This window comes from Pyrus communis, chromosome 14, assembly GCF_963583255.1.
Source record: "Pyrus communis chromosome 14, drPyrComm1.1, whole genome shotgun sequence".
Lineage (NCBI taxonomy): Eukaryota > Viridiplantae > Streptophyta > Magnoliopsida > Rosales > Rosaceae > Pyrus > Pyrus communis.
The window spans coordinates 21,194,282-21,218,764 of NC_084816.1; the positions used below are offsets into that span (position 1 = coordinate 21,194,282).

The 24,483-nt window shown below is 37.2% G+C and overlaps 5 protein-coding genes across 6 annotated transcripts; all 5 read right to left on the reverse strand.

Annotated features, from left to right (window-relative positions):
• Nucleotides 1-736: 736 nt before the first annotated feature.
• Nucleotides 737-3,280, reverse strand: LOC137715190 (uncharacterized). Its single transcript, XM_068454433.1, has one exon. The coding sequence runs from the start codon at nucleotides 3,115-3,117 to the stop codon at nucleotides 898-900; it is 2,220 nt and encodes a 739-aa protein (XP_068310534.1). The 5' UTR covers nucleotides 3,118-3,280; the 3' UTR covers nucleotides 737-897.
• A 3,271-nt stretch (nucleotides 3,281-6,551) lies between these two features.
• LOC137716608 (uncharacterized) lies at nucleotides 6,552-10,517 on the reverse strand. The gene is made up of 7 exons (XM_068456054.1): nucleotides 10,151-10,517; nucleotides 9,173-9,400; nucleotides 8,256-8,329; nucleotides 7,553-7,712; nucleotides 7,297-7,416; nucleotides 7,078-7,186; nucleotides 6,552-6,930 (listed from the first exon to the last, which is right to left on the reverse strand). The coding sequence occupies exons 1-7, from the start codon at nucleotides 10,376-10,378 to the stop codon at nucleotides 6,749-6,751; spliced, it is 1,101 nt and encodes a 366-aa protein (XP_068312155.1). The 5' UTR covers nucleotides 10,379-10,517; the 3' UTR covers nucleotides 6,552-6,748.
• A 530-nt stretch (nucleotides 10,518-11,047) lies between these two features.
• LOC137715639 (protein SAWADEE HOMEODOMAIN HOMOLOG 2-like) lies at nucleotides 11,048-17,689 on the reverse strand. The gene is made up of 9 exons (XM_068454981.1): nucleotides 17,336-17,689; nucleotides 15,142-15,227; nucleotides 15,019-15,064; nucleotides 14,711-14,873; nucleotides 12,821-12,896; nucleotides 12,640-12,691; nucleotides 12,331-12,474; nucleotides 12,076-12,195; nucleotides 11,048-11,605 (listed from the first exon to the last, which is right to left on the reverse strand). Exons 1-9 carry the CDS (start codon nucleotides 17,387-17,389, stop codon nucleotides 11,246-11,248), a joined length of 1,101 nt encoding a protein of 366 aa, XP_068311082.1. The 5' UTR covers nucleotides 17,390-17,689; the 3' UTR covers nucleotides 11,048-11,245.
• A 1,073-nt stretch (nucleotides 17,690-18,762) lies between these two features.
• Nucleotides 18,763-20,989, reverse strand: LOC137714830 (transcription elongation factor 1 homolog). 2 transcript variants are annotated; one of them, XM_068453961.1, is made up of 5 exons: nucleotides 20,860-20,989; nucleotides 20,059-20,190; nucleotides 19,670-19,740; nucleotides 19,184-19,205; nucleotides 18,763-19,068 (listed from the first exon to the last, which is right to left on the reverse strand). In XM_068453961.1, the coding sequence occupies exons 2-5, from the start codon at nucleotides 20,169-20,171 to the stop codon at nucleotides 19,008-19,010; spliced, it is 267 nt and encodes an 88-aa protein (XP_068310062.1). In that variant the 5' UTR covers nucleotides 20,172-20,190; nucleotides 20,860-20,989; the 3' UTR covers nucleotides 18,763-19,007. The 2 variants fall into 2 exon arrangements, with proteins under 2 accessions (XP_068310062.1, XP_068310063.1); XM_068453962.1 differs by having other exon boundaries at nucleotides 20,059-20,185; nucleotides 20,860-20,965.
• A 192-nt stretch (nucleotides 20,990-21,181) lies between these two features.
• LOC137716074 (uncharacterized) lies at nucleotides 21,182-24,483 on the reverse strand. The gene is made up of 8 exons (XM_068455469.1): nucleotides 24,338-24,483; nucleotides 24,155-24,242; nucleotides 23,484-23,565; nucleotides 23,253-23,361; nucleotides 22,976-23,064; nucleotides 22,838-22,902; nucleotides 22,666-22,747; nucleotides 21,182-21,909 (listed from the first exon to the last, which is right to left on the reverse strand). The coding sequence occupies exons 1-8, from the start codon at nucleotides 24,441-24,443 to the stop codon at nucleotides 21,739-21,741; spliced, it is 792 nt and encodes a 263-aa protein (XP_068311570.1). The 5' UTR covers nucleotides 24,444-24,483; the 3' UTR covers nucleotides 21,182-21,738.

The following is a 24,483-nucleotide window of genomic DNA, read 5'->3' on the forward strand; positions in this document are numbered from 1 at the left end:
AAGGATCTCCGGAATCCTCACAAAGAGGATTTGGAGAGGATCCTCATTTGAGTTAAACACCTAACAAACTGGTGTTGGTTGTAGTCTGTAATTTCAATAAGAAAAAGAAAAACACTACTAGAAAAATGCCTTACAACAAGCAAAAGATTTACATGGAACAATTTACCACCATCGTAAAGTCTCAATCTACTATTACAAGACCATACGCAACACTCTACAAACACATAGCCTTGTATTGGTGATTGAGGACACCATTATAGGATAAACATCTTCAGTAAAAAATTAGCTTCCCAAACCACATTACACTATATTTGGATGAGGGAAATAAACATGGAATTTTGGTAAAAGTTAGAATTTATAAATTGACAAGCATCACTTCTCTTGTTTGAATTCATAAACATAGAAATTTAGCATTTCTGTGTTGAAAAAAATAACTTGGAATTTGGGACCTTCAAATCCCAAATTCAAATTCCATATAAATAGATGTCATTTCTCAATTTCTATGATTAAGAGTTTAAAAATAACAAATTCCGTATTCAATTCCATTGTTCTTTTAGGTTAACCAAACAAGAAAATTTACAAATTCTAGAAAATAAAATCTCATCATTTCAATTTCCATCATTTTTAAATTTCTTAGTAATCTTAAATTTCTTCACCCAAACATAATGTTAGTTGTAACTTGTATACATGGCAAATTATCATTTACAAAAAAACTCGCTAAAACTAATAGAGGAGCTAAAATAAATCATAAATATATTTATAAGAGCAAACATAAAAATGAATTTATACAAAATCACTACATAAAAATGTACAAACGAAAATAGAGTGCAAACTTCCTACATACATTTCAATTTTTTTTTTCTTTTTTTTTCACAATCCAAATTAATTACCTCCGGCTCAAAACCCTACCCCAGCCGCGCCGACTCCCATCGCAGCCTGCCTGTGCGGCTCCAGCTTCCTATTCTTCCAAAAACACGTCTCCGGCGCCGCCGCAAGCTTAGGCGCCGACCTCAGTGGCTCGGACTTGCATCGCGTCAGCACGAACGGCTCATAAGCAGCGGACCCCACCAGCTTCTGCCCGATCATCGTCGCCATCGACTGAACCGGAAATGAACAAGACGACCTAGGCGGCTGCATCGTTATCGGTTGCTGAACCACCGGCGCCAGAGGAGGCTTCGAGTCGATGCTCACCCGCTTCTTCGCCTTATCCGGTCCGTCGATTTTCTTGACGTGTCGCTCCGGCAGGCACCGGATGAAGTCCGTGCCGCACACCCAAGTCTCCTTCGACACCTCCATCGACAGCTTCGGCTCGCACATCATTAACAGCAGGCAGTCCGGTAACACAGACTTTTGACCGGCGTTCTTGGACCCTGCACCCAGTTGGGTATTCGGGTTATCGAGCTCCGGTTCATGTTCTGGCTCCGGTTCGGGTTCGGGTTCGGGTTCGGGTCTATCTACCATCACTGTCTCTGTTTCTTCTTCCGTTGACTCCTCTGCAACTTCAGCCTCTGTTTTCTCTTCTAGTTCTTCCGACTGTACAGAGTCAATGGAAGATTCTGGAATCTTCTCCTCACTCACCTCCTCTTCTCTCTCTTCATCTTCTTCTTGCTCTTGCTGCGCTTGTTCTTCAAGTTCTATATTTTCTGGATCTACGACAACTTCAGTCGAACACAAATATTCCGACACTGCTCGCTGTCCTGTCGCATCCGATTCTTGTTCTTCATCTTGTTCGAAAAACTCTTCTTCCACTTGGCATTCGACTTTCTCTTCGATCTGTCGCACTTCATCGAAAATTTGCAGACATTTTTCTTGGTTCTCACCCAAATCTTCTTTCAATTCCTCGTCTTCTTCGAAACCCAAACTTTCTAGTTCTTCCAACTCTCCATGCTCTTTGCCTTCTGTAACCCATTCCTCACACTCTCCATCCTCCCGCTCCGCCGCCGCCTCCGCCTCCAACCCAGTTTCCATTTTCTCAACCACTTCTCCAGCACCTTTCTCTGCTTTTACATTACTACCCTCATTGTTCCCCTCTTGATCTTCTTCTTCATTTTCCTCAGCAGCAGCAGGCATCTCCCAGAATCTATTAGCAAGAGCAGCCATTTTAACCGGATCAGATCTACACCTCATGAGCAAAAGAGCATTCTTCGGAGGCGCACAAATACTCACTCTCCCTCCTCCTTCCTCCTCCACTCCACCCTCATTGAATCTCTCTTCCTTGAACTCAATCCCTTCAAACAACTGCCTCCGCTGGCTACGGCCGCCGCTACTATCGCTATCCTTCTCCGTCCTCTCCTGATCTTCCCCCACCACTAGCTCAATCTCCCTCCCTTTCCCGTCCCCGTCTTGCAACGCCACAAACCACCGCGCAAAAACCGCACCGCAAGAAGACGAGCCTCCACTCTCTGACCTCACCTCCTTACTGCTACTACTCTCTTCCTTCTCCTTGTCATTCGCCAAACACGAAGACCGGTTCGGAAACAGGCAGTTAAACTCCGACCCAAAAGCCCTCAGGGCCTCGCAAATCGTCAGGGGAAAATGAACCCACCTCTGGTTCCTCTGCCTCAAGCATTCCTGCTGATTTTTACTATGACTACTACTTATCTGGTGATTCGGAAAGTGCAAACCTTGGAAGTTGTTGTTGAAAAGATCTTGACTTTGAGTAGCTGAGTTGTTGGAGCTCTCTGATCTTCTGAAACTCGCCTCGCTTCCCCTGCGTCTGGATCTGGTAATTATCCTCATTTTCTTGCCCTGTTTCTTGGTCTTCACCCTCACCTGTCCGATACACGTGACTTTAGGGGAGGAGGGTTCTGGGTTTTCGATACCACACCCGCGTTTTTTGTTTATACCGCCGTTCGGGAACATCGGAGAGGCTTGGCCACCCCTGATGCTACCGCTGGTTTTGAGGCGGCGGCTGAGGGAAGAGGAGAGGGAGAATTGGGAGTTAGGGTCTCCGCCTCTGGCGCGGCCGGGGCTAAGGAGGGACTTGGAGGAGAGCTTCATGGAGGAGGAGGAGGAAGAGAGGCGGGATGTGGTGAAGCAGACGAAGAACTCGCTGGTGGTTGTACTAGCTGTGCTGCTGCTGCTTTTGGTGTGATGGGGTCTCTGATCTGACTCCATTGTTTCTTCTCATTATAACGTTTTACTGAGCTGTGGATGTGGCATTAGCATTAAACAGAAGACGTTAGGGTTGTGAGGTTATGATTGATGGAAGATTTGTTTGGTTTGTATGGTGGGTTAGGCTGCTGCACAGAGACAGAGAGAGAGAGAGAGAGAGAGTCATTGGTAATGGAAGGGTGACAGAATGGAGTTTGTCTTTATCATAATGTAACCCAGTAGTGTAAGGATCTGGTTACGTTGGGCCTCTCCTTGCTGTGCATGCGTTATAATTACATCATAATAATACCCTTGGTGTTGTTTACACCATATAAAAGGTAGTGCTCTCCGTACTCGAATTTTTACTTATCATACATTCTTATTAATTTTTAGTTATTAGATCAAATCAATTGAAGAAGATTAATATCCAAAATTAATAAAAATGGGAGGTAAAATGAGTGTGTGAATAAGGGTGAGAGGTAACATGTGGTACAAATATGTCATTTAGTTGTATTTTATTCACTTATAAGTTACAAGTTTGAATTTGAATCTTATGGACGAGAGTTTGATAATATATTCTCTCTATAGTGTAAATAAATTATTCGTAAAAATTACGATGCAAATATGTTATAAGCGTAATATTGCTTTCATAGAATATCACTTAGATATTATGACGTATTGTGTTGTGTGTGGGTAGGTGGATAGTTGGAGTACTTCATAGGTTGGGGTGTTTTGACACTTGGGTTACTTCAACTCTGAGGTACTTAAACTCTCATAGAATATCAATCCAAGTGTTAAGATGTGTTGTGTGTAGTTAAATGGATAGTAGGAGTACGTAGTATTTTAGATGTTTTAACCGTTAAATTTTTATTTAAAAATGTAAAAATTAAAACCTAACCATTAAGAAACTCAAAAAAAATTGGAGTGAGCATGCAGGGGATTTTTGCTTTTTAGATTTCGCCTTTAGGTGGAGAATCTTGGTATGCAAATGTGAAAGTCATGTAAAAGAAAAGACAGTTCACCAAGATGTGTTATCCATACATCCTTTTTACTTCTCACACACCATTTGTTAATTTCTGTCCGTTGATCTTCTTCAATTTATCCGATCTGACGGCCGAAAACCAAAAATATGTGGGAGAAGTAAACAGGGGTGTGTGAATATCACACCCCTTCACCAAAGATCAGCGAAAGAAGAAGTAAGATTCTATCCCTTCCTATTTTTATTCTCTTTCTCTTCTCTTTTTACATTTTATTTTTTGTCTTATTTTCTCTCTTAAAAAAATTAATATAAGATGTTAACATGACTTAATTATAATCATTCAAGTAAAACGAGAAATAAAAAAAGAGAGACTAAAAGAAAAAAGAATCATCATCCGCCAAACAAACCAAAAAGTTAGGGGAAAAAATGAAAAGTACGTACCTCGTAGTTCATGTTGATTAATGGTATTACCACTTTAATAAAGTAACATAATAAGCATCTTTTATAAAAAGCCACATTACTCATTTACTATTTATACTCTCAATAATAATTCCACAAAGCATTTCGACAACTATTTGTCATGAAGTTATTAGAAAGTGGTGAGATTTGTTGGTTGGACGTGGTCCTGTGGATGGCTTGTATTGTTTAAATATGTTAGTGGATTGTGCTTGTCGTTACAACTTTTTTAACTGAACGTATTCTTGGTTCAAACCTTTTTATTGAATTTATGTCTGAATTCTTTTTATCGAATCCATATTATAGATATAGAGTCTCGTACTCATTTAGAATTTGAGCATTCAAGTTAAAATCGATTTGGAGACGAGAGAGTGCTGAAAATAATTTCCTAAACTATTAGAAGGCGAGCACTCAACCGACCATCGAGTGGCAATGGATAGAGAAACACGAGACCAAGATTATAATTCTTTAACGTGAGATTGACATTCTCAACATAAATACAAAGGAATCATAAACCCGTAAAAGAAAATTTTCTCACCCCTAATTATCAACAATGAAATATCAACTTCCGACTCAATAATACATAGTAAACTTAAAATACCGCTCCAATAACATACCCATCGTAGAAAATCTCTTCATCACTCCTCCACCTCCATGGAGGGAAATTTTTTTTTTTTTTTTTATGGAGAAAGAGTGTGAAAAGGATCCTCTCCGGATCCTCTTTGTGGGGATTCAGGGATCAATCAATTACAGACGTTTATAGTAAATCGTACGGTCAGTTTTTGTTAAGTATTATTTATATTCAATTTTAAATTTTAAATGATTTCTGACCGCACGATGTACGTTGAAATGACATGATTGATTAATCTTCCAGATCCCACAAAGAGGATCCTTTTCCTGAAAAAGGGGTCCTCAAGCAATGCGTACAGATGATGGTAAAAATGGAAAAGAATCATCTCCGGATCCCTTTCCACCTAAACCTCATGACCTACAAATTCGGATCCTTGAAATTTGATTCAACGGCTACAAATAAAAAACTCTATTAAAAATTATAATAATTTTAATCATTAGATCAAATTTTAAAACCCCAAATTTATGGATCATAAGAATTATGTGAAAGGTATCCAAAAAGGATTCCTTTCCGGTAAAAGTAAAGTAATAATAAAAAGACAAGGGAGTGAGAGAGAGAGAAGTGGGTCTTGGAAATATCAAATCACCAATTTCACCCCATTTTTTTCTCACTACTTCAGGCCGTTTTTCTTGCCTTCCCCTCAGCAGCTAGATGACAAGGACGCAGGGGCAATCTTGATATTAGATGCCAAAAAGGTGGGCCTTTTCTGAAATCGAGTTCACATGGGGGTCGTGAAAAACAGATAAGAATCCAAAGGCAGCGCACGTGACTGAAACGATTACTGTCATCATCGTCATCATCACCATTATCAAGCTTAATTTACTATAGAAGTGTTATTGATATTTCGAAAATTTCTTCTACATTTTTCATAAATATATTTTTTTTTTAAATATAAAAAGTTTAGAATGTAGAATAAAATTTTTGAAATATCAATAATAATTCTCATTTATTATCTTACTTAGTGGAAAATCCGTTGACCCACGCGCGATATAAGAGCGTGGTCAACAATCTGGTGTCGTACTATAGTCTCACGCTTCACATAGAGAAGCGCACAGAAGCAACCCGTGCCCGTCGTGCTATTGGAGCTATCATATCTTTTCGAAAGCCCAACGTCAAGAAGCTCGAGCTTAATAACTTGGGTTCATGACGTCTTGAAAGAATAATCTGCTATGATATCATAATATACTTTATATGCCCATATAGAGCCACGACCAACGTTACCAATATTGTTCTTAACCACCTATTATTAGGTGTTGGATCTCATTACAAAAGAGCTTGATGATATCAGGAGATGCATGGAACAAGTTGGATTTTATTCTAAGTATTAAGTCATCAGGAGATGCATTCTTATCACAATCAAAGATCTAACACAACATTCTCAAACATTTACAAATTGGCAACCGGGTAAAAAAAATCTTTCCAACCCAAACTTGCAACTCCTGTACAACTTCCAGTTTTTATTGCATTGAGAAGGCCTAAGATGCTCCAAACAAATGGTAAAATTATAACCGAAGAAGATGCTAAGGCCAAATAGAGCGGTAAATGGTAGAAGTGTACCGGCAAAACCAGTACAGGCCAGGTAATTTTCTTCAGTCGAGTTCGAGCACTATTTTCCCATGGATCTGCTTCTTCTCCCTTGCCTTGTGGGCCTCTATCACTTGAGTGATGGGAAATGTTTTCTCCACTGGTATATTCAACTTTCCGGCCTCAGACAGCCTCCGAATCTCATCCAACCCTTCTGTGTCGGCTCTCATATAAGTCCACCAGTACTCTGTTCCATCAATAGAAAAAAATACAACCTGTGTAAATAACAACCTAAAGATGCCTTCGACACTTTCCATACGCTTCACTATACAAACAATGAGCTTAAAGTATGGAGCATGATGAATCATGTACCCAAAAGAAATGTAGGATTTACCTATTCCGTGAGAATACCGGTACTGAATCTGTTTCTTCAGTAAAGCAGCTGTAGCAACAGGAAGCCCAATAGCTATCCCATAACTATCAGCCAAAGATGCGGCGTCACCCTACAAGAAAACGAGAATAAAAAGCCTTATGAGCATTTGTGGAAATACTCTGAAAGGAAAAATCAAAGGTCCCTTTGAGAGAAGTACTGCTAACAGTTCCCATCTCCTACCTGAAGTGTCATGTAGTGCCCACCTCTCTTTAAAAGGTTTATGCATATTCTTTCGGTCTCTGGACCACCAATGGTATCCAATACAGCATCAAACTTCCCCTTTATTGTAAATTCGATGTTCTGTAAATTAACATGTTAACTCAAGGAAGAAATCAATCTTGATTTTAATACCCATATGAAGCAACCTTCTAAATGAGGTTCACTCAGCTCATGAGATGAAATAAAAAAGCTAGGTATTAGTTGATTACATCATCACCTCAGTAGTATAGTCAACAGCCTGCTCAGCACCGGCTGCCAATACTCGATCTATACTTTGCTTTCCACATGTAGCTGTAACATGGCAGCCTCTGGCTACTGAAATCTGAATTGCGGCCAAACCTACAGCTCCTCCACCACCCACAACTAACAGCCGTTGGCTGTGGAGATAAGATGCAATAACAAAAGGATGCAAAATTGTTAATGACAGCTTCCACCAAGATAAGATACAATAATCAAATCTCTACAAGCTTCGACCATGGCAACTATCAACAGTACAACTATCCAGTTCAAACCTAAACCAAAATAATATAAAGCTTAAGCTGCCTCTCAATCCACGTTTCACAAAGACACAGCATCAAAAATAAATGTCATATTTTCTTTTGTACCTTTTACCTAAAAAATGATGGGAAGGTGGTAAAATTTTGGACAGAAAAGTTCAACATCTCTAGTAAAGTGAAACAAATTTCATTACTCAAAGAAACATCCGGACAAAGACAACTTCTCTTATACTGTTAACTAGAAAAAGGTGAACAAAAGAAGATTAGAACAAATACTACCCCATGTGAAAACGACAACAGATTTTGCAATCGAAAAAAAAAAAGAAAAGAAAATGACAATGGCTTCCTGCTGACAACAGTTTTAACAGAAGAATCATGATACGTCAAAGGAAGGAACTTAATATCTGAGATATACTAACATACCCCTCAGCTATCCTAGCGGTACTTATGAGAGCTCGCCAAGCAGTCAGGGAAGCAAATGGAATGGCACTAGCTTCCTAGAATCACAAAGTAAGATAAAGCTAAATTGAGTTGTCAGACAGCAATAAACGGAATGTGAATTTAAAAACTCTCATCTACATAACAACATATCTCACCATGAATTCCTAATGTATACAGAAATCATGAAAGAATTGATAACATGACATATTATGTTCATATTGCATCATGCATGGAATTTCACGAATCACCACTTTCAATATTTTTTCAACAAAGATAACAATGGGAGTAGAAACAGGTAAAAAAAAAAAAAAAAAAATTCCAACAAAGGATTCGATATGCAACCTCCCCTTTCCAGACCTTAGTTAACCTACAAGATTCGATATTTCCTCTTCTTGCTATCTGTCCATTTTCACAAAGCAACGTACTACTTAATAATTGTAGCTTGATTAACTCTGAGTTCCATTCCATATCAGGTAGTTTCTACTCCAGTTCATCTAACCAATCTAAGCTAAAAAAAAAAAAACTCTTTTTTCTTCTTTTTCCGCTGAGCAAGGTGGAAAATTCAAATTTGAATGGTTGCTATCTTGCCTCTTCACTGGGTTTTGAAGCTAGTAAACCTTTCAAAGCTAGTATTTCACAAGTAATCAAATGACAAAAAAAAACAAAAAAAAACAAAAAAGAAAAGAAAAAAATAGAAAGAACATGCAAACATTTTTTGGTAATTATAAATTTCTAGCACCCATTAAACTATCAACTGGGCAACTAAAAACTGATCCATCCGCTAACACAAAATCAATGGCATGAAGAATAATGGAACACTAAAGCAAAATCAAATCATTAAAATCCAAAATAGGTAACAGTATACAGTTCTTTGGTAAACCAATTACAACAATATTTACCACGTGTGTAACTGATGCTGGTTTTGGTGCAAGTTCCTCTTCTGAAAGAATTGCATAGTCAGCATAAGTACCCCTTACAGCAGTAGGATGCAATGCACCAAAAACTTCTTGTCCCACACTCAAACCTCGAACTGAATCTCCCACAGCTGCAACATCACCGCTAATATCACGACCCAAAATAAGAGGTAGATGAGGTCCAAATATGGAACGACCATAGCCAGATCGCATCTGAAAAAAAAAATATTAAAACCAGAACACTGAATATAAAGATAATCTTGTAGCATGGTATAACCATATTAGTGACCTGCAACCTCAGCCGTATGACAAAAATAAAAACAAAGAACTCTATGTGAGTTGGAATCGAGGCACTCAAGTCATCTCTCGGCTGTTCGTCACAATCAGAAGAAGCGATTGAATGTAAAGAAGATCGGTAACATTTTATGACGTTAAAGAACTAAAATTAGAGCTTTAACAAAATTAAATCAATAGAACACAAAAAATGATATTTGGGTTCGAAAATGACTTTCTATCTGGTCACTAATACAGAAAATAACTATAATTATCACCAAGTAACAGTTAATACTTCAGACTAATCAGCCTAATATAATTAATAAAAAATTGAAGCTCCAATTGTATATTATTCAGACAAATGAACACAATCATACCATTAACACGCTCAGAAGCATCATTACATTATAAAAGCAGCTGAATAACTAGAAAAGTATGCGTGTGTGTGTGTGTATTGCTACAAATTTTCAAGTTACATTGCTACAAATGAACACAATCATTACATTATATTGCTACAAATTTTCAAGTTGTTGAAATTGGAGGAACGAAACGGAGAGAGGAGCAAAAATTCAAATTATCATTTCCCTCATTTTCTCGGCAAACAAACAGAACTTAGAAATGGGATCAATCTAAAGAAGAGGTAAAATTAGAAAATAAAAAATAAAAAAATAAAGGTGAAATTTGACTCACTCTGGTATCGAGGGGATTGATGGAGACGGCGCGAGCGCGAACAAGGACCTCATGGGGCTTGAGATCAGGGACTTGGACAATGGGCCGGAGCTCAAGAACCTCCGGCCCGCCGAAGCGCGGCAGCACCACGGCCCTGCAGCTGGTGACGAAGCGCCGGAACCTTACCTTGACGTGGCGATTGGAGTTGGAGACCGAGGCGCTGAAGCTAGGGGGCCGAAGAATTCGCATTGTCGCTTTGAGATCAAACCCCAAACCCCAAAAGCTCAGTACATCAGAGAGAGAGGAGAGATTTAAATGTTTGAAAGTGAAGCAAATGTGGGAAGTGAATCAAGTGCGCCATGTCGCCAGAAGCTCGGTACATCAGAGAGAGAGAGAGAGAGAGAGAGAGAGAGAGAGAGAGAGAGAGACGTGTCTGTGTTTCGGTCCTCAGAGAAGGTGAGGAGTTTCGGTCGTTATGTTCCACCGTGCGTCTTGTCACCTTTGTTCGGTTGGATTTTGTAGGGACCACATTTGTTTGGGCTTTGATTCAAATTCATTTTCAACAAAAATCGAACTAATAACTCTCATTTACCAGTAACCACGAGACAAGTGGTTTCTGTTAGCTTTTATTAAAACGACATAGTTACACTAAACTTATCTAACTACAAAGGATAATTCACATTTGCCAAGATTTATGTTTGTTAGTTCGAGTAATATTCATTAATCTATCGATGAGTAATATTCACTAACATTAATGAAAAAAATTCTTAATTAATTAATATAATTAATTTCTCAACAGAGAATGAGACCGCGCCTGCCTCGTCATCAACAAACAAATTGACAAAAAAGAAGACAGAAGTCTAATATTACAACAGATTCATAAGCTTGTGTATAACATTGCAACGTTCAAAAGTTGGGATAGTAAATTATAATTTATACTAAATAGTTGAAAGTTTTGGATTGAACAATTGAAGGTTAGAGTTGAAATTATAAAATCTCAGAGAGTTCTTTCCAACCATTCTTGTCATTCAGAAATTAGTATACAGGGGAAACTCATACATTGATGAAAACTGTGTTGACACAAAAGGGGCTCACAAATTTGTCAAAAGCAACCTACTAATTTCCCTTTGGCACAGTCGAGACCGAGCCACCGGGAGCGACAACCGTAGCCAGCTCGCTTGTGATTATGGTACTACTACTTAGAGGGGCACTAGAATTCCCTGATCTAACAACGGTGCTGATTTCAGCTCTTCTCAACTCTGGAGTTGTAGTTTGGGTAGGTAAAGAAGCTGTAACATGAAAAGTTGGGGACACGGCATTCTGCTGCTTTTGCAGCATTTCGCCAGAAGTAGCAGACGCCATATATTGCTCCATACTTTTCTGCTCCGCTGATATTGCCTCGTTCACAGCATGAAGTTGTTGCAACCTGTAATCTGTTTCAGGCCGACGGCAGACCTTTCTCAGTGGAACAATTTCCTGGCACAATGAATGTTAAGAGCAAAAAACAAAAGGTTACAGAAATCAGTAATCGTTAAAAAAGGTTAAACTGCAGGAGAAGGATTTACTGTCAATGTGTCCGATACATTAAGTGCAAACGAAAAGTTCCCTTGTTGTTCGGGGATGCAGTGTCCCATTTGGACAATAACTGTTTGGTGACCAAAACAACGTACCTTCAGAAATTAAAAGAACTAAATACGATAATAATTAGTCATAAGAGCATGTCAAGAAAACATATGATTTTCTTTCCCATTATAACTTCAAGTTTAATTTATGGTAGCACATAGCTTTTTCATCAGCTGCTTGTGTCAGTACCTAAGTTGGATTGATGTATACTAACACTTTAAAATGAATTCAAGCAATAACACGAGGAAAAAGAGAGAGAGAGAGAGAGAGAGAGAGAGAGAGACTAAACACACGGAAAAGAAAATATACAGGCAGTCTTATACCTCGGACTGATCATGAACATAGCGCACTAGAAACCTACATCGACATCCTCTTACATCATGTCTTCGTCTTTGAGCATCAAGGACATGGGCATCAAAGTACAAAGCCTGCTCTTTACCTTCCTGAAAAATTCAAATCATACAATTCCCAAGAACTGATCAGAAATAACTTCTCTTAACTTTTAATTTCTGCCATTGAATTTCTTTTTAACATTGGTCTAATATGGTTCTTTCAAAGACATTAGACATAAATGCCACCTGAAAGCATAGTATGAGATCTCCGGGGAGAACTGCAACGCACTCGGATGATTCACATGGGAGAGAGCGCTGCCTGACATGCTTTCGTACAGTAACCCACTCATCCTCCTCTGGTCCAAATCCAGCAAACCGAACCAGAACTTCCTGAAACAGCCAGCAAGATTCATTTTACAACAGATGTCATAGTATTTAATGGGATTGAAGGCCGGCTCAATTTGAGTTCAAGGATAACATTATAATAAAAAGCTATAATCGAGTCCTTTTTTAACAACTTGCAGTAAATGAAGGAAACGGAGCTTAGAAAATTACCGGATTACCAGTCTCCAAATTTTTATGAGATAAAAAGTTTGCAACATCATACCTGAACACAAAAGACAATGAAATCATAAGAATAATGATAATCCCCTTATGAGTCTAGTTATTGGAAGGAGAGAAACACTAACAAGTCAACAACTAGAACTCATAAAAATAAAAGAAACGACATACTGACCATGCACCATCCCTCCCAGATTTAGCTTCAAACTCAAAGATAGCATTTTCAGGAGCACCCTTTCCTGAGCCTGGAACTGGTCAATAAATGAAAATAAGGGCAAGAAAAAATCCAATGTACACTTAAAACATAGATAAAAACGGACAAACAAAGTAACACCCTTCTATAGCTTCTGTTTCTATTGTGGACGTTAAGCAGCGTTTAAAACGGGATTCTATTGTCTATGTTACTTCTGATATGGCCAAGAATAATTGAATAATAACAAATTGTCATGTTTCTTGTTAATAATGCGCATACTAACCAAACGATTTAGAATTGGTCGATGATGTTGTATGCAAATTTCTTCTACATTTTGATATACCGTCAATATGACATTCAAAATGTATAAATACATTGCCAGACAGATACAGAGCTAGATATGCAATTTTTGAAGTATGTGATGTTTATTAAAATGGAAATACATAAATCTTTATCTTATCAACTCCCAACTTCTGTTATTTCTATTTATATTTCAAATCACAAAGGGAAAATGAAACTGCACATGAAAACTTGATTGCACAAACAACAACAAAGCCTTATCTCACTAAGTGGGGTCAACTGTATACTTGAATGCACAAATAAAGTGAAACTAATAGAAAGGTATTCAAATTGTACCAGATGCCTAAGGTAACATGCGGTACCTTATTGTCAATCAAAACAAAAAAAGTACACAGCGTTCCTTACCAGGTAAAGGTTCAAGGCATCAGCATAATGTCTACAAATTTTCAGCACATACTTTTCATTGGGTTGAACCAAGATAAATTTTCTTTTTATCTTATAACGCCTTTCATTCAAAATTGATATAAAACAAGCAATCACACACATGAAATAACTCCGTACTTCATGTCAAAAACTCTGACGTGCTAATGATCTTGTTCTTTCTCTGAACACTTTTTTATGATAGTAATCTTTTATTGCTTGCTAACTAGAATTTGTAAGGTTTTTCATTCAGCAGTGATCTTCAGACATACTTTCAAATATGCAACCGAAGAATTAGATATGTTTCCCTCTAAAGTGAAGAAGAAGAAATGAAATACAAATCACTTTGTGTGCACCAGTAAGAAAAATTTGATAATGAAAGGAGGGTCCTTATATTCTCTGCTTTTAATCCTGGGCTATAAAAGGATGATATGTTATCATTTGGGGAGTTGATATTATGTAGGCCACCTCATGTGTCATATGATATGACTCATACCTAACAGAACTAAAGTTGAAAGCAAAATGCCTACTTTATTGGTTAGTACCTATTCACAATTCATGTTTCTTCAAACGTAAAAGAAACTGCGGCAGTATTACTATTCTTCTCTTTTTCTTTCGTACAAGAAGTGGATGCACACCATTTGTACAGGGAGAAATTTCTCTTATCAATGGTCAAATATTTTAGGCAATCATTTTCTAAAACCTTCAAACTGAACCTCCCTGATCAGAATTTGACTGTAATTCTTTTTCTAAAACCTACAATGTCCCTCCTTGGCAATTCATGCATGTGTATAAATGCACTCAAACATACACACCAGTTAACATAAATGATTACAGTAAGTTATATCTGAAGCATCTTATATACTTAAAGACCAAAAGATGGCTTTATTCGGATATACAGTTTGACGTATTTCTAGAACATTAAGCTTCAAAGTTGTTAATTGACCACAAATCCAGCCACAAGGAAGTCCAAGATATTGTGGCACATACAAATGATTAAAGAAACAAATTCAAGTAAACACCATTAATATAGGATACAAAACAAACATTCCAACAAGTCACATGAGCATATAATACCATCAGAAAAGTATGCCCTCGACAAAGGAAATTGAGAAAGAATATTAAATTAAAAATAGATAGGTTCCATCCTACCAGAAGGAACATGTACAGGAGCAGCAATCTGCTGAGGGCCTTGAGGAACATTTCTCGCTGCAGCCAAATCATCGCGAGACATAGGTGACACGTCTAACTTACCAAGAACCTTGCTTGATTTTGCCCTAATAGCATATCGCCTATTTTGGAACCAATTCCAAACCTATAAATATAATGAAGATTTTAAATTACAAACAGAGTTAAAATGTTGTTTCAAATCAATTTCAAGGCCGATAAAGCAGGCTCTAAATTACAAGAACATTTAAATGATTTTCCTTTACAAAAAATTACAATGGAAATTGTCATACTTGCTTCATTTGTACTGTAATCTTGCCCTTTCGCTCCGGTGATTCACTACAGCAAAGAAAAATGTCTCAGATTTTTTAAGCCTAGAAGAACATAATCTATTCAAATTCTAAAACAAGTCACACCTGAACTTATCTGCAAGGGCCATAAGCACTTCACGTGATGGCATTGTATTATTGTATTGTTGCAGAATAGCTTCCATCTCCGTAACCTAATTATCACCAATTTGTACATGCTGTCATTAACGTTTAAAATAGCAACTACCTTGAAGAAAAATAATCAGTAATCATCCTATAATAATCCTCTGAAGAACGGTTTTTGTGTCGACAGGTATTGTTGTAAAACAGATAAACAACAAATAAATAAAATTAAAAAGGAAAACCAGAATGTGCAAATCTGAACAACACACATAAGAACGTCGGAGGAAAAAGAGAAATAAGAATGTGCTGTAACCCACAATGTACTATATGTAGTGCAATTACCCAACAGCTCCTGATAAGACTCACTTTTGGTTCTTCAGAAATGTTTATCAAGCACTGCAACCAATAACCCACTGAGAGGATGTTCGTTTCTTTAATCTCCATGTTTGCTTTTCAAATTTTTAATTTGTTGCCTTAATTTTCAGCAACAGGGTTTACTACGGGACTAAGATCAAGCACCAGTGCACCACCATTTTCAAAAATTAAATCCGGTATGAAACATGAAAACGGGTACATAGGCTTTGACTTCTTTGGTGGTTTAGTCTTTGACTTCTTTGGTGGTTTAAGTCGTTTACTGTGCATTCCATATTACTTCCATTTAGTTTATAAACTTGTCCTGCAAAGCATTCAGATTGACTTTCATGCACTCACGACTTAATTTTCTTTCTTTATACGTTTTCATATTTCTAATTATCTCATCATAGATGGATTCGTTAGATTTTGCTTGGCATTATTCTTTCTTTCTATATAGCACGAAAAAGGTTCTACTCAAAACACATCAAAAGTAATTATTAAGATGCGTGCGTGGAAAAAGGTAATAAAGAAAGCCTTTCGTGCACGTGGACAAAGACAATAAAGAAACCTTTTGCACGGGCCGGAGCACGTACTGAAGCCTATTGGTAAAAAATGTCAAATCCAATCATATATGCATGTGGAATGTGGATATGCATACATAACAGGTTGGACCAGTTAAAAAATGAAAATTTCCTTCGTAGGAATTCTCCATTCCTGATGAAGAATGACTTCTATACCTACATTGCATATGTTGTGATTCCAGCAACTGATTTTAGAGCATTTAAACATTCGATTGTGTGGAGGAAAGATATGATTATCTGTTCAACAGTACTGACATCCAAAGACAATCTTATGCAAAATGGAAAAGAACTATATTTTATGCTTTTAACTAATACAGAGCTCTCATTATGGGAAACTAACACCAATAACGGTTATTCAACCCAAACTGGACTTTATGGTCCTACCATGCAGACACCATTAGCAGATTCCAATTCGATATCGAGAAGAGAGCTAAATGTTAGAATCAAAAAAGGCACAAAAGTTTTATTTGAGATGTACTCTAAATCTTCAATCCCAAACCCTTCAAATGCAATGGGATCACCAAGCGATGCTTTCATTTTCCACCTGTGCTTTTTGTTAAACAGCAATACAGGTGTGAAAAGATGCATGATTTCCGAAGCTATGGCCATTCCATTTAAATATTTCTATTAAGTATCTAAAGCGTGGGAATCGCGCATGGAAAGAGCTCGCCAAATCCAACTACAAACCAACAACATTGTCAACACAAAGGCATTATTTACAGACAGATCAGCAAGACAACCATCCGATCCATATGAATTATACCACGAAAAGCTTTATCAAACAGAGTTTAACAATATTTTTCAAGATTACGAAGATCGATCAACTGAATTCCAAATGTTCAAAACTATTAATTTTCCAAGAAAAAAACTGTGGTAACATCACGAAAAACCCAAAACAGGAATCAAAAGCACACACCAAAAATTTAAAAAAAAAAAAAAGCTGAAATCTAACAAACCCATCTAGAATCACGACTCTTAGTTCAAAATTGGACACTTTCTACTTACAAATACACAAAATTTGAAATACCACGCTTTCAAAAATCCAACTTCAACTCAAAATTTAGTACACACACAAAACAAAAGAATAAAAAACCAACAAATACCCATCAAGACTCCACCTCTAACTTCGAAATGCAGCAGATTCCCAAACACAAACAGCAATCCAAATCAACAAAATCGTCAAAAGAGGAACAAAATTGAAGAACAAGAAGAAGAAGAAGAAGAAGAAGGAGAAGATAAGGTACCTCAGACTGGACGAAGCGGAAGGCAGGGCCTCCGTTGCTCGGAGGCCTACCCATGGCAGCTCTCTCTCTCTCTCTCTCTGCGTTCGGAACTCAAACGAGCAAGAGAGAACTTCAAATTTGTGTGTTTATTTTTGTGCAGAAGAAGCAAAAGGGAAGTTAGAGACGGAGACAGGAGAGTTGGGTTTTTCGAAAAATGCGTTATGTGAGTGTCAGGCCACGGACAATTCCCAACCATCCAACAGGATCCCCTCCGGATCCTTTATTGAAGATTCTGTAATCCGCAAAATTGTGTTTGTTCATTTCACATAATTCACTCGCATAATATACATTACAATGAATTCACATAATTTACGAATTTTTACAAACCTCACAAAAAGGATCGGACGAGAATCCGAATTCCTTTATAGTCGCAAATTCTGGGAAAGGAAACAAAGTTACCGAATTTTAGAGAGAGACTGAGAGAGACAGAGGTTGGCCTTTTGGATTGAGTTGTGTGATTTTGAAGCCCAAAAAAGCAGAATTTGGGGCAAGGCCTGGGCCCTGATGTTTAGCTTTTTAACTAATTTTGGGGTTTTTGGAATATGACTTTTATGCTACATAACACGATAACGTTTATGTTTACAGATATTTTAGTTGTTAAATTTAACTTTTATAATTGTTAAATTTTTTATTTTAATCTCAACTGTTCATTTTCTATATAACTAAGTAGTGCTACGTAAATTATAGAAAAATTGCTAGTTTTGTACTTAAGGGCGCTAACCACCAATCAACCCCAAATGTCTCTTTCAACAAGTTTTTTTTATTTTTGTCACTTAATACTACGGTTTGTTGGTATTCCTCCTTGCTTAGAAATGAGAGGTCTTATGTTCGAATCTCGTGGATGACGAATTCAATATCAAATTAAGTTGCCCATTGTATGGTTTAGCCGAACACCCATTCCTCCTAGTGTAAAAATATCGATTGTACTCAAAAGAAAAGACAAAAAAACAAGTTTTTTATTTTTACATTTTATTTCTAGATATCTTTCTGTTTAGAAATCCATTCAAAATGGGCAAAATCCTTGTTGGTTTTTTTGGAAAATCTTATTATTTCAACTTTATTTGGGGCAAGGGTTACTTTCAAACTGAAAATTGTCATTTGCAAATCTTCCCCAAGCAGGTAAGTAGTGCTCGCAATCGATATCTATTTCCAGCAAGTATCTATCGTAGCATGTTTACATATGAGGAATGGATATGATTCTCATTTCCGTGAATACTGGCGACAAAAGAATATAAACAAAAATAAATATACCTCAAAAGCCGAAGGATGCGATTAACGGGGCGGGGAGGGCGGAAGGTTGTTTATCCTTCGAATAATACACAGCCAGGATCCTTATACACAGACAAGTAAATAATCAAAGCATAAAAACAGGTAAATTGGAGAGAACGGAGAGCAACACAAAACCTCAGTTATTCCATTATCTTATAACATTCAGATTATGTTACGGTACATGTATTTATATATGCCCACTCAAGAAGAAGAAAAAACGGAATGATATCAATATACATTTGCCTACGAGGTTCAACCAACGCACAAATAAGGTTCGTCGGTAGTTAATCGGATCAAGGGCACATATCAAGGGCACATACTTTCCAGCGCTCTCTTTCCTTTACAATACGACTGAACTTTCCTCCTAAGCACCATCATCATCAACAGTGTTGACCCTCTCGCATTCGTCTATCCATTCGCTGTATCTGTAATAAAAAAAAATTATGGTCAAGCACACAGGTAAAGGTAAAGAGAAACTAATTTCAATAAACCTGCTAGCCATAAAATAATATGAAGAAATTCACATCAATTTCTACTTACATGTCTATTGGTTCGGTCAAAGCTGCATAAACAAACCAAAGAAAGATCAGTAATTATGAATACATATGGAAGTGGCGGTCACTATATGAAAGAACAAAAGAAGTTCTAAACAAAATAATCAGTTAAAATCAGAGTATATTACTTTTTTTCTACAACCTAAAGAAACTTTCTATCTAGTTTACCAATGTGAGGTTGATAGACATTCGAATTAAAATTTCTAATCGAGTTATCCCCAAATTTCCTAATACCGTCCTTTTCTGTCCATATACCATAACAATCCATACCTTGTGATCAAAACATTCACAAGTCTGTTCAGAAACATATTTCCATTTTGAATTATTTACCTAATCCTCCCTACATCTTGTATGCAGTATTAATCGCTACATCCAAGATTTATATGATAATGAATCAATGATATTTCCATCCTGTTATACTAACAATACGCATCAATAGTAAATTAAGACGAGAGTAAAGTATTTGACATACCTGTGACGGTTGTGCTGAAATTCTCTTGGCAAATGGAACAGATAGCCTCGCCAATCAAGTTTTTCATGTCACTGAAACCAAATAACTTTATTTCAACTCAAGACAAAATGAGAGAAAAATACATGTGCAAGTACGCTACCCAATCAGATCCTAGTTCATAAACAAAACACACAAATGGAAAAGGAAATGTAATAGTGACCCATTATCCACAATGACATAAATCAATTTCTCGCACCATATATGAGAGACCACAATTCTCTTACCATAAATGACATAACCACCTTCATCAGAAGTACCACAGTACATACAAGAACCAGCAGAACTCAACGTCCTAAGAAGATATATATATATACCAAAACTGGAGAGAAAACAGATTAAATGAAACTTACATGCGGCACTCAACACTGCTCCCATGGTTGCAGAAAGGGCAACAGAAGACTGTATCCAGCTTGTCCGTTCGCTTCCTAGCTGCAGGCTTAGCCTTGGCCTTTCTCTTACCCATTTCTCAACAAATTTCTGTCCTATCATCATAATTACACCAGTTAGTTCGCATAAAAGATACTACAAAAACATACAGCAACCAGATCACCTGAACTCCCCACATACATAGATGTTGAATCCCTACTATCATTTTAAGAAACATGATCCAATTAAAAATTACACACACTCCGTGTGTGCAAGGGTGTGCCGGGTACGCATAGAGAGGGTTAAACTATTTCCGGTAAAATGTTTACCGGAATGATGCGAAATTTGCAAGTACACGGAGTAGGAGACTACTGGGTCTCCGAAGATATTAAAGCCCTAAAAATCTGTTGAGGGTTGTGATGATTAGTGGTCTTCAAACAAGACATAATCACCAAACACCATTGAAAATTGGAATTGAAGGAAAAGTGCTTGTTGTTAATTTATATCAAGAACGAATTTTTACAGCAGAAAACATGCTACCCAAATCACAAATTTCGCACTACATGAAATAAAAATAGAAAAATTCTAAAGGCGGTGAAGAACCCTAGAAAATTTACAGTGAAAGAAACAAAATTGAAGTCAGAGAAGGGGAAATTAAGAAACGATGAAGGTAGAAAAGACCCCAAATTTTGATAGCAGCTGAGAATTATGTGTGAATTGAATTAAAGAAACCCTAAAATTACGAACCCTAAAACGGATAGAGGAGGGAGAAAGAAAGATGGTACCTGGGAGTGAGACGACGCACTGCTGAATCGTATGATTGCTCCACAAAACACGCTATATCTCCTGCGGGAAAAAATAAGGGCTTTCTATTTATAGGCATGTGGCTTTTGCCACGTGAGAAATACTTTTTATTTTTAAAGAGCAAAAGCCAAATATATTTAAAATTAACTTACATTAAACGAGTTTCTCGACCGCTTAGAGTCTTGGACTGATAATACGTTGTTCTGTATAAATTAGGTTGTTCAATGTTAAAAGCATACCTTGAGTAGGGCATGGGTTGCCAAAACTAGAGTCGGGATGCCCATATTTCTCCAAATCACTGTGCTGGTTTTATTTTTGGTATATAGTTGGATTTGCTCCTCAATAATTTAAGTGCTTCATTAATAACTTTCTCACATTGCACTACATGACTGGTTTGGTATACAATCACCGTTGCATCCCGAAAGTTCTACAAAAGTAACAGAACGGGGGCCGTCTACAAGTCTATCTTGCAATCATTTCCTTTGATGAAGACTTAACTGATCAATGTTCCACTAATAAATCAGTTTAAGGTGTCAAAATTGTGCACACAAGCAATGATTTTACATGTATCCTGTTTGGTATATTGGGTTCACCTTAAGATAACATATAAAAAATAATTCAGCTGACAACAATGAAAGTTTTCCACGATGGAGAAAAAAGGCGATGAAACAATTTTTTTTGACCAATTGGAAAGTTAACAACCAAGACGTCGCAAGACCAGAGTAGCTCTGTTTGATGAAGGAATTTGTGTCTCGTAATCCATCGGTTTTGTTCTTCATTCTGACTACATGGGATCTGTGCCTTGTGAATTGAGCTTAGTTTGCATACCCAGCTTCCTTTTGTAATCACAAAGTCAATAGCTAGGATGCTGGTTCTGCAAGGTCCGTTTCCAAATCATCTCCCCCCATCCGCTTCTTTTTAGGCTTGCGTTTTTTCTGCTTTTGTTTGAGCTTAATTTGATCTTTAACTATCTTTTCCCATGCTTTTCTGTTTTTCTGATAAAGCACCATTGCAGCACGAGCATCTTCAATCTGAAACAATATCCTGGGTTAGACAAAAGTATTCCTACATCATTTGCAACGTTCTGAGTTCGTGAGAAGCTGTTATGAAAAATAATATGCAGCAACAAGCAAGAAATGAATAATTAATTTTAAATCTCGGGAAGAAACTGTATCTCTCGCATGAGAAATTAATGAATATAAACCCTGAAATACATCAAGAACGAAGAATAAACTACAACCACTATGGCACCCAAAACAGGTAATAATATGATTTCTTTTTTGAAGGAAACTAAATTTTAAAAGGAATATAATTATATATAAGGTAGAAATGAATATCAAAATTTTCAAGGATCATGTATTCATCAACTTTTCCTTGGACCACCCAATGGCTGGTGGCACTAATTGAGATACCTGGCCACAGCACCTTGCGGGAAAATCGAGTTTCATTTGAGATGAAAGTATTTGTCTCCGCTCAAATGGTATGAAAATGCTAACTCATTCTCCACAATTGAATTAAAAGAACAATTGGTCAAAACCCAATATGAGCATGTCATCTAAGTTGGGAAGGAAATGTTGGGACAAGAGGTTGGGTTGTATAGCATTGTCCCTTTTGAATTCTGATAAGCCTTGTCACAATTCCATGGAGGTTTTAAAATCGATATCCTAATGCTTAAGATGTTGTAAGGATATTCTAATAAGAAAACAAACTTCTGTGTGAACTGTATTACGAAAACGGTCAATAATCATCAAAGTCAATAATCATCAATAAAGAATCAAAATACTAACAGGGCAGTGCTCTCCATTTTGGATCTTCACATCAAGAAACTCTGCTGCAAGATGCCGAAGTGCCCTTCTAGACCCTTCCCCCCTGCTTCACCAACCACAGATATCATGAGGACACCTCATAGTAGTTCAAGACGATCGGCCAATTTTAATTTTTAAAGAAAGAAAAAATTACCTCATAAAAGGTTCATACTCTAATGTATCCCTGATGTCCCCCTTGGGATGACTTAAAAGCAATGCCTGTTTAAGTCAAATTGTCAGATGATAGAATCAGACATTATTCTCTACACCACTATATAAGAAGGCCAGATACCTTAAGATCATTGCGCAATGCATGGCCCACAAGAATTCTCCCTTTAATCAACTCTGCCACTTTTTTCTGAACAATTCGAAAATCCTTTGCTGTAGATAACAAAGATGCATGAGATGTTCTATAAGAATGATTTTCCATCACTGTAAAAAGGATGCTGACATAAAATAGCCATTTAAGAAGGACGCCGACAATTTAGAATTTCAAACCCGAGTTTTAGTGAAAAACATCTGCATTCAGTATATTAATAATTGCAGCATAAATACAAACAAAAGTCAACCTTTTCTCAAGTCTCGGGGACGAATGCCACTTATTTGAGTACGAAAATCAACAACACGTTCTACTGGGCGAACAAATTCATCATACACAACATTTCCCCATTTATTTACCTGCCATCAATCTGTACATCAGAAATCAGTGATTCTAACAATTTAAAATACCAAGCATAAGATAATATCCAACTACAATATGACAGAAAAAGAGGAGTGAAAGAAAAGGAACAAATAAATACCAGCGTAACGCGTCCAAGGGCGCTTTTGTTTCCTTGACCGACACCAACCATTTCACAATCCATGGCTACTTCATCTGTCAAGCTGTCAAATGGTTCATACCTCATAAGTTCAGTGCTATGACCACTTAAAGTTAGAGAAACGAAAGGAGCCTCTAGATTTTGCACATAGGAAACCAATATCAAATTCGTGATGTAGTTACTTGCAGTTTCATTCTAGTAAACATGTCTATTTTCCGATGAAAGGATAGAGAGAAACAAAAGATTAAATGATCCCTAGCATTATCCTAAAATTAAAACCCTTGCGCGGTTGAAAATTTCACAAATAGGATTCCATTCTATGTCAATGAGATTTTGGCATTTCAGATGATAACGAAACTAAAAGGTATAGCTTTCGAGATCTTTCTAAAATTCTAATGGAGATGAACTAGTACAAAATTAAACAGGGTGATTGTGAAGACAACCCGAAACAATTCCCCTATTTTCCTAAACAAATAGAAGAAAATTTCACCTCCCAACCAACCCAAAAACCTTAGTTGTCCGCGGAATTCACATTTAAGCAAAACCCAAATAAACACCTAAAAAACAGTTGAAAGTTCTGTTCTTTTATGTTTTCCTGCATTTTGTCAGCAACCAAACACACCTTCAAAGCATAAACACGTTCAAATAATCACCTGGAATCATCATTAACTGGATCGAGAGGATTGATACGAGATGGAGAATCATCATTCAACTCCACATCCAGTCTCTCTTTCCGCTTCCCTGATAATCAAATTCTCAAAAATTAAAAATCTTTGCCTTTATGCTGTTTTCAGAAAACCCAAGAAAAAGAGAAGTGCTTTTTGTATGTTAGGTACCTAAGATTGTTGTTGTCGTTGAGCCATGACTCTTGAGCTTCTGTTGGAGCTGAGCCCAGTTGGGGTTCAGTTGAAGCTGCTGCTGCTGTTTAGGGTTCTTTTTCATCTTCTTTCTTCTGCCGCTCCTGCCGCCGCTGCCGGGAAAC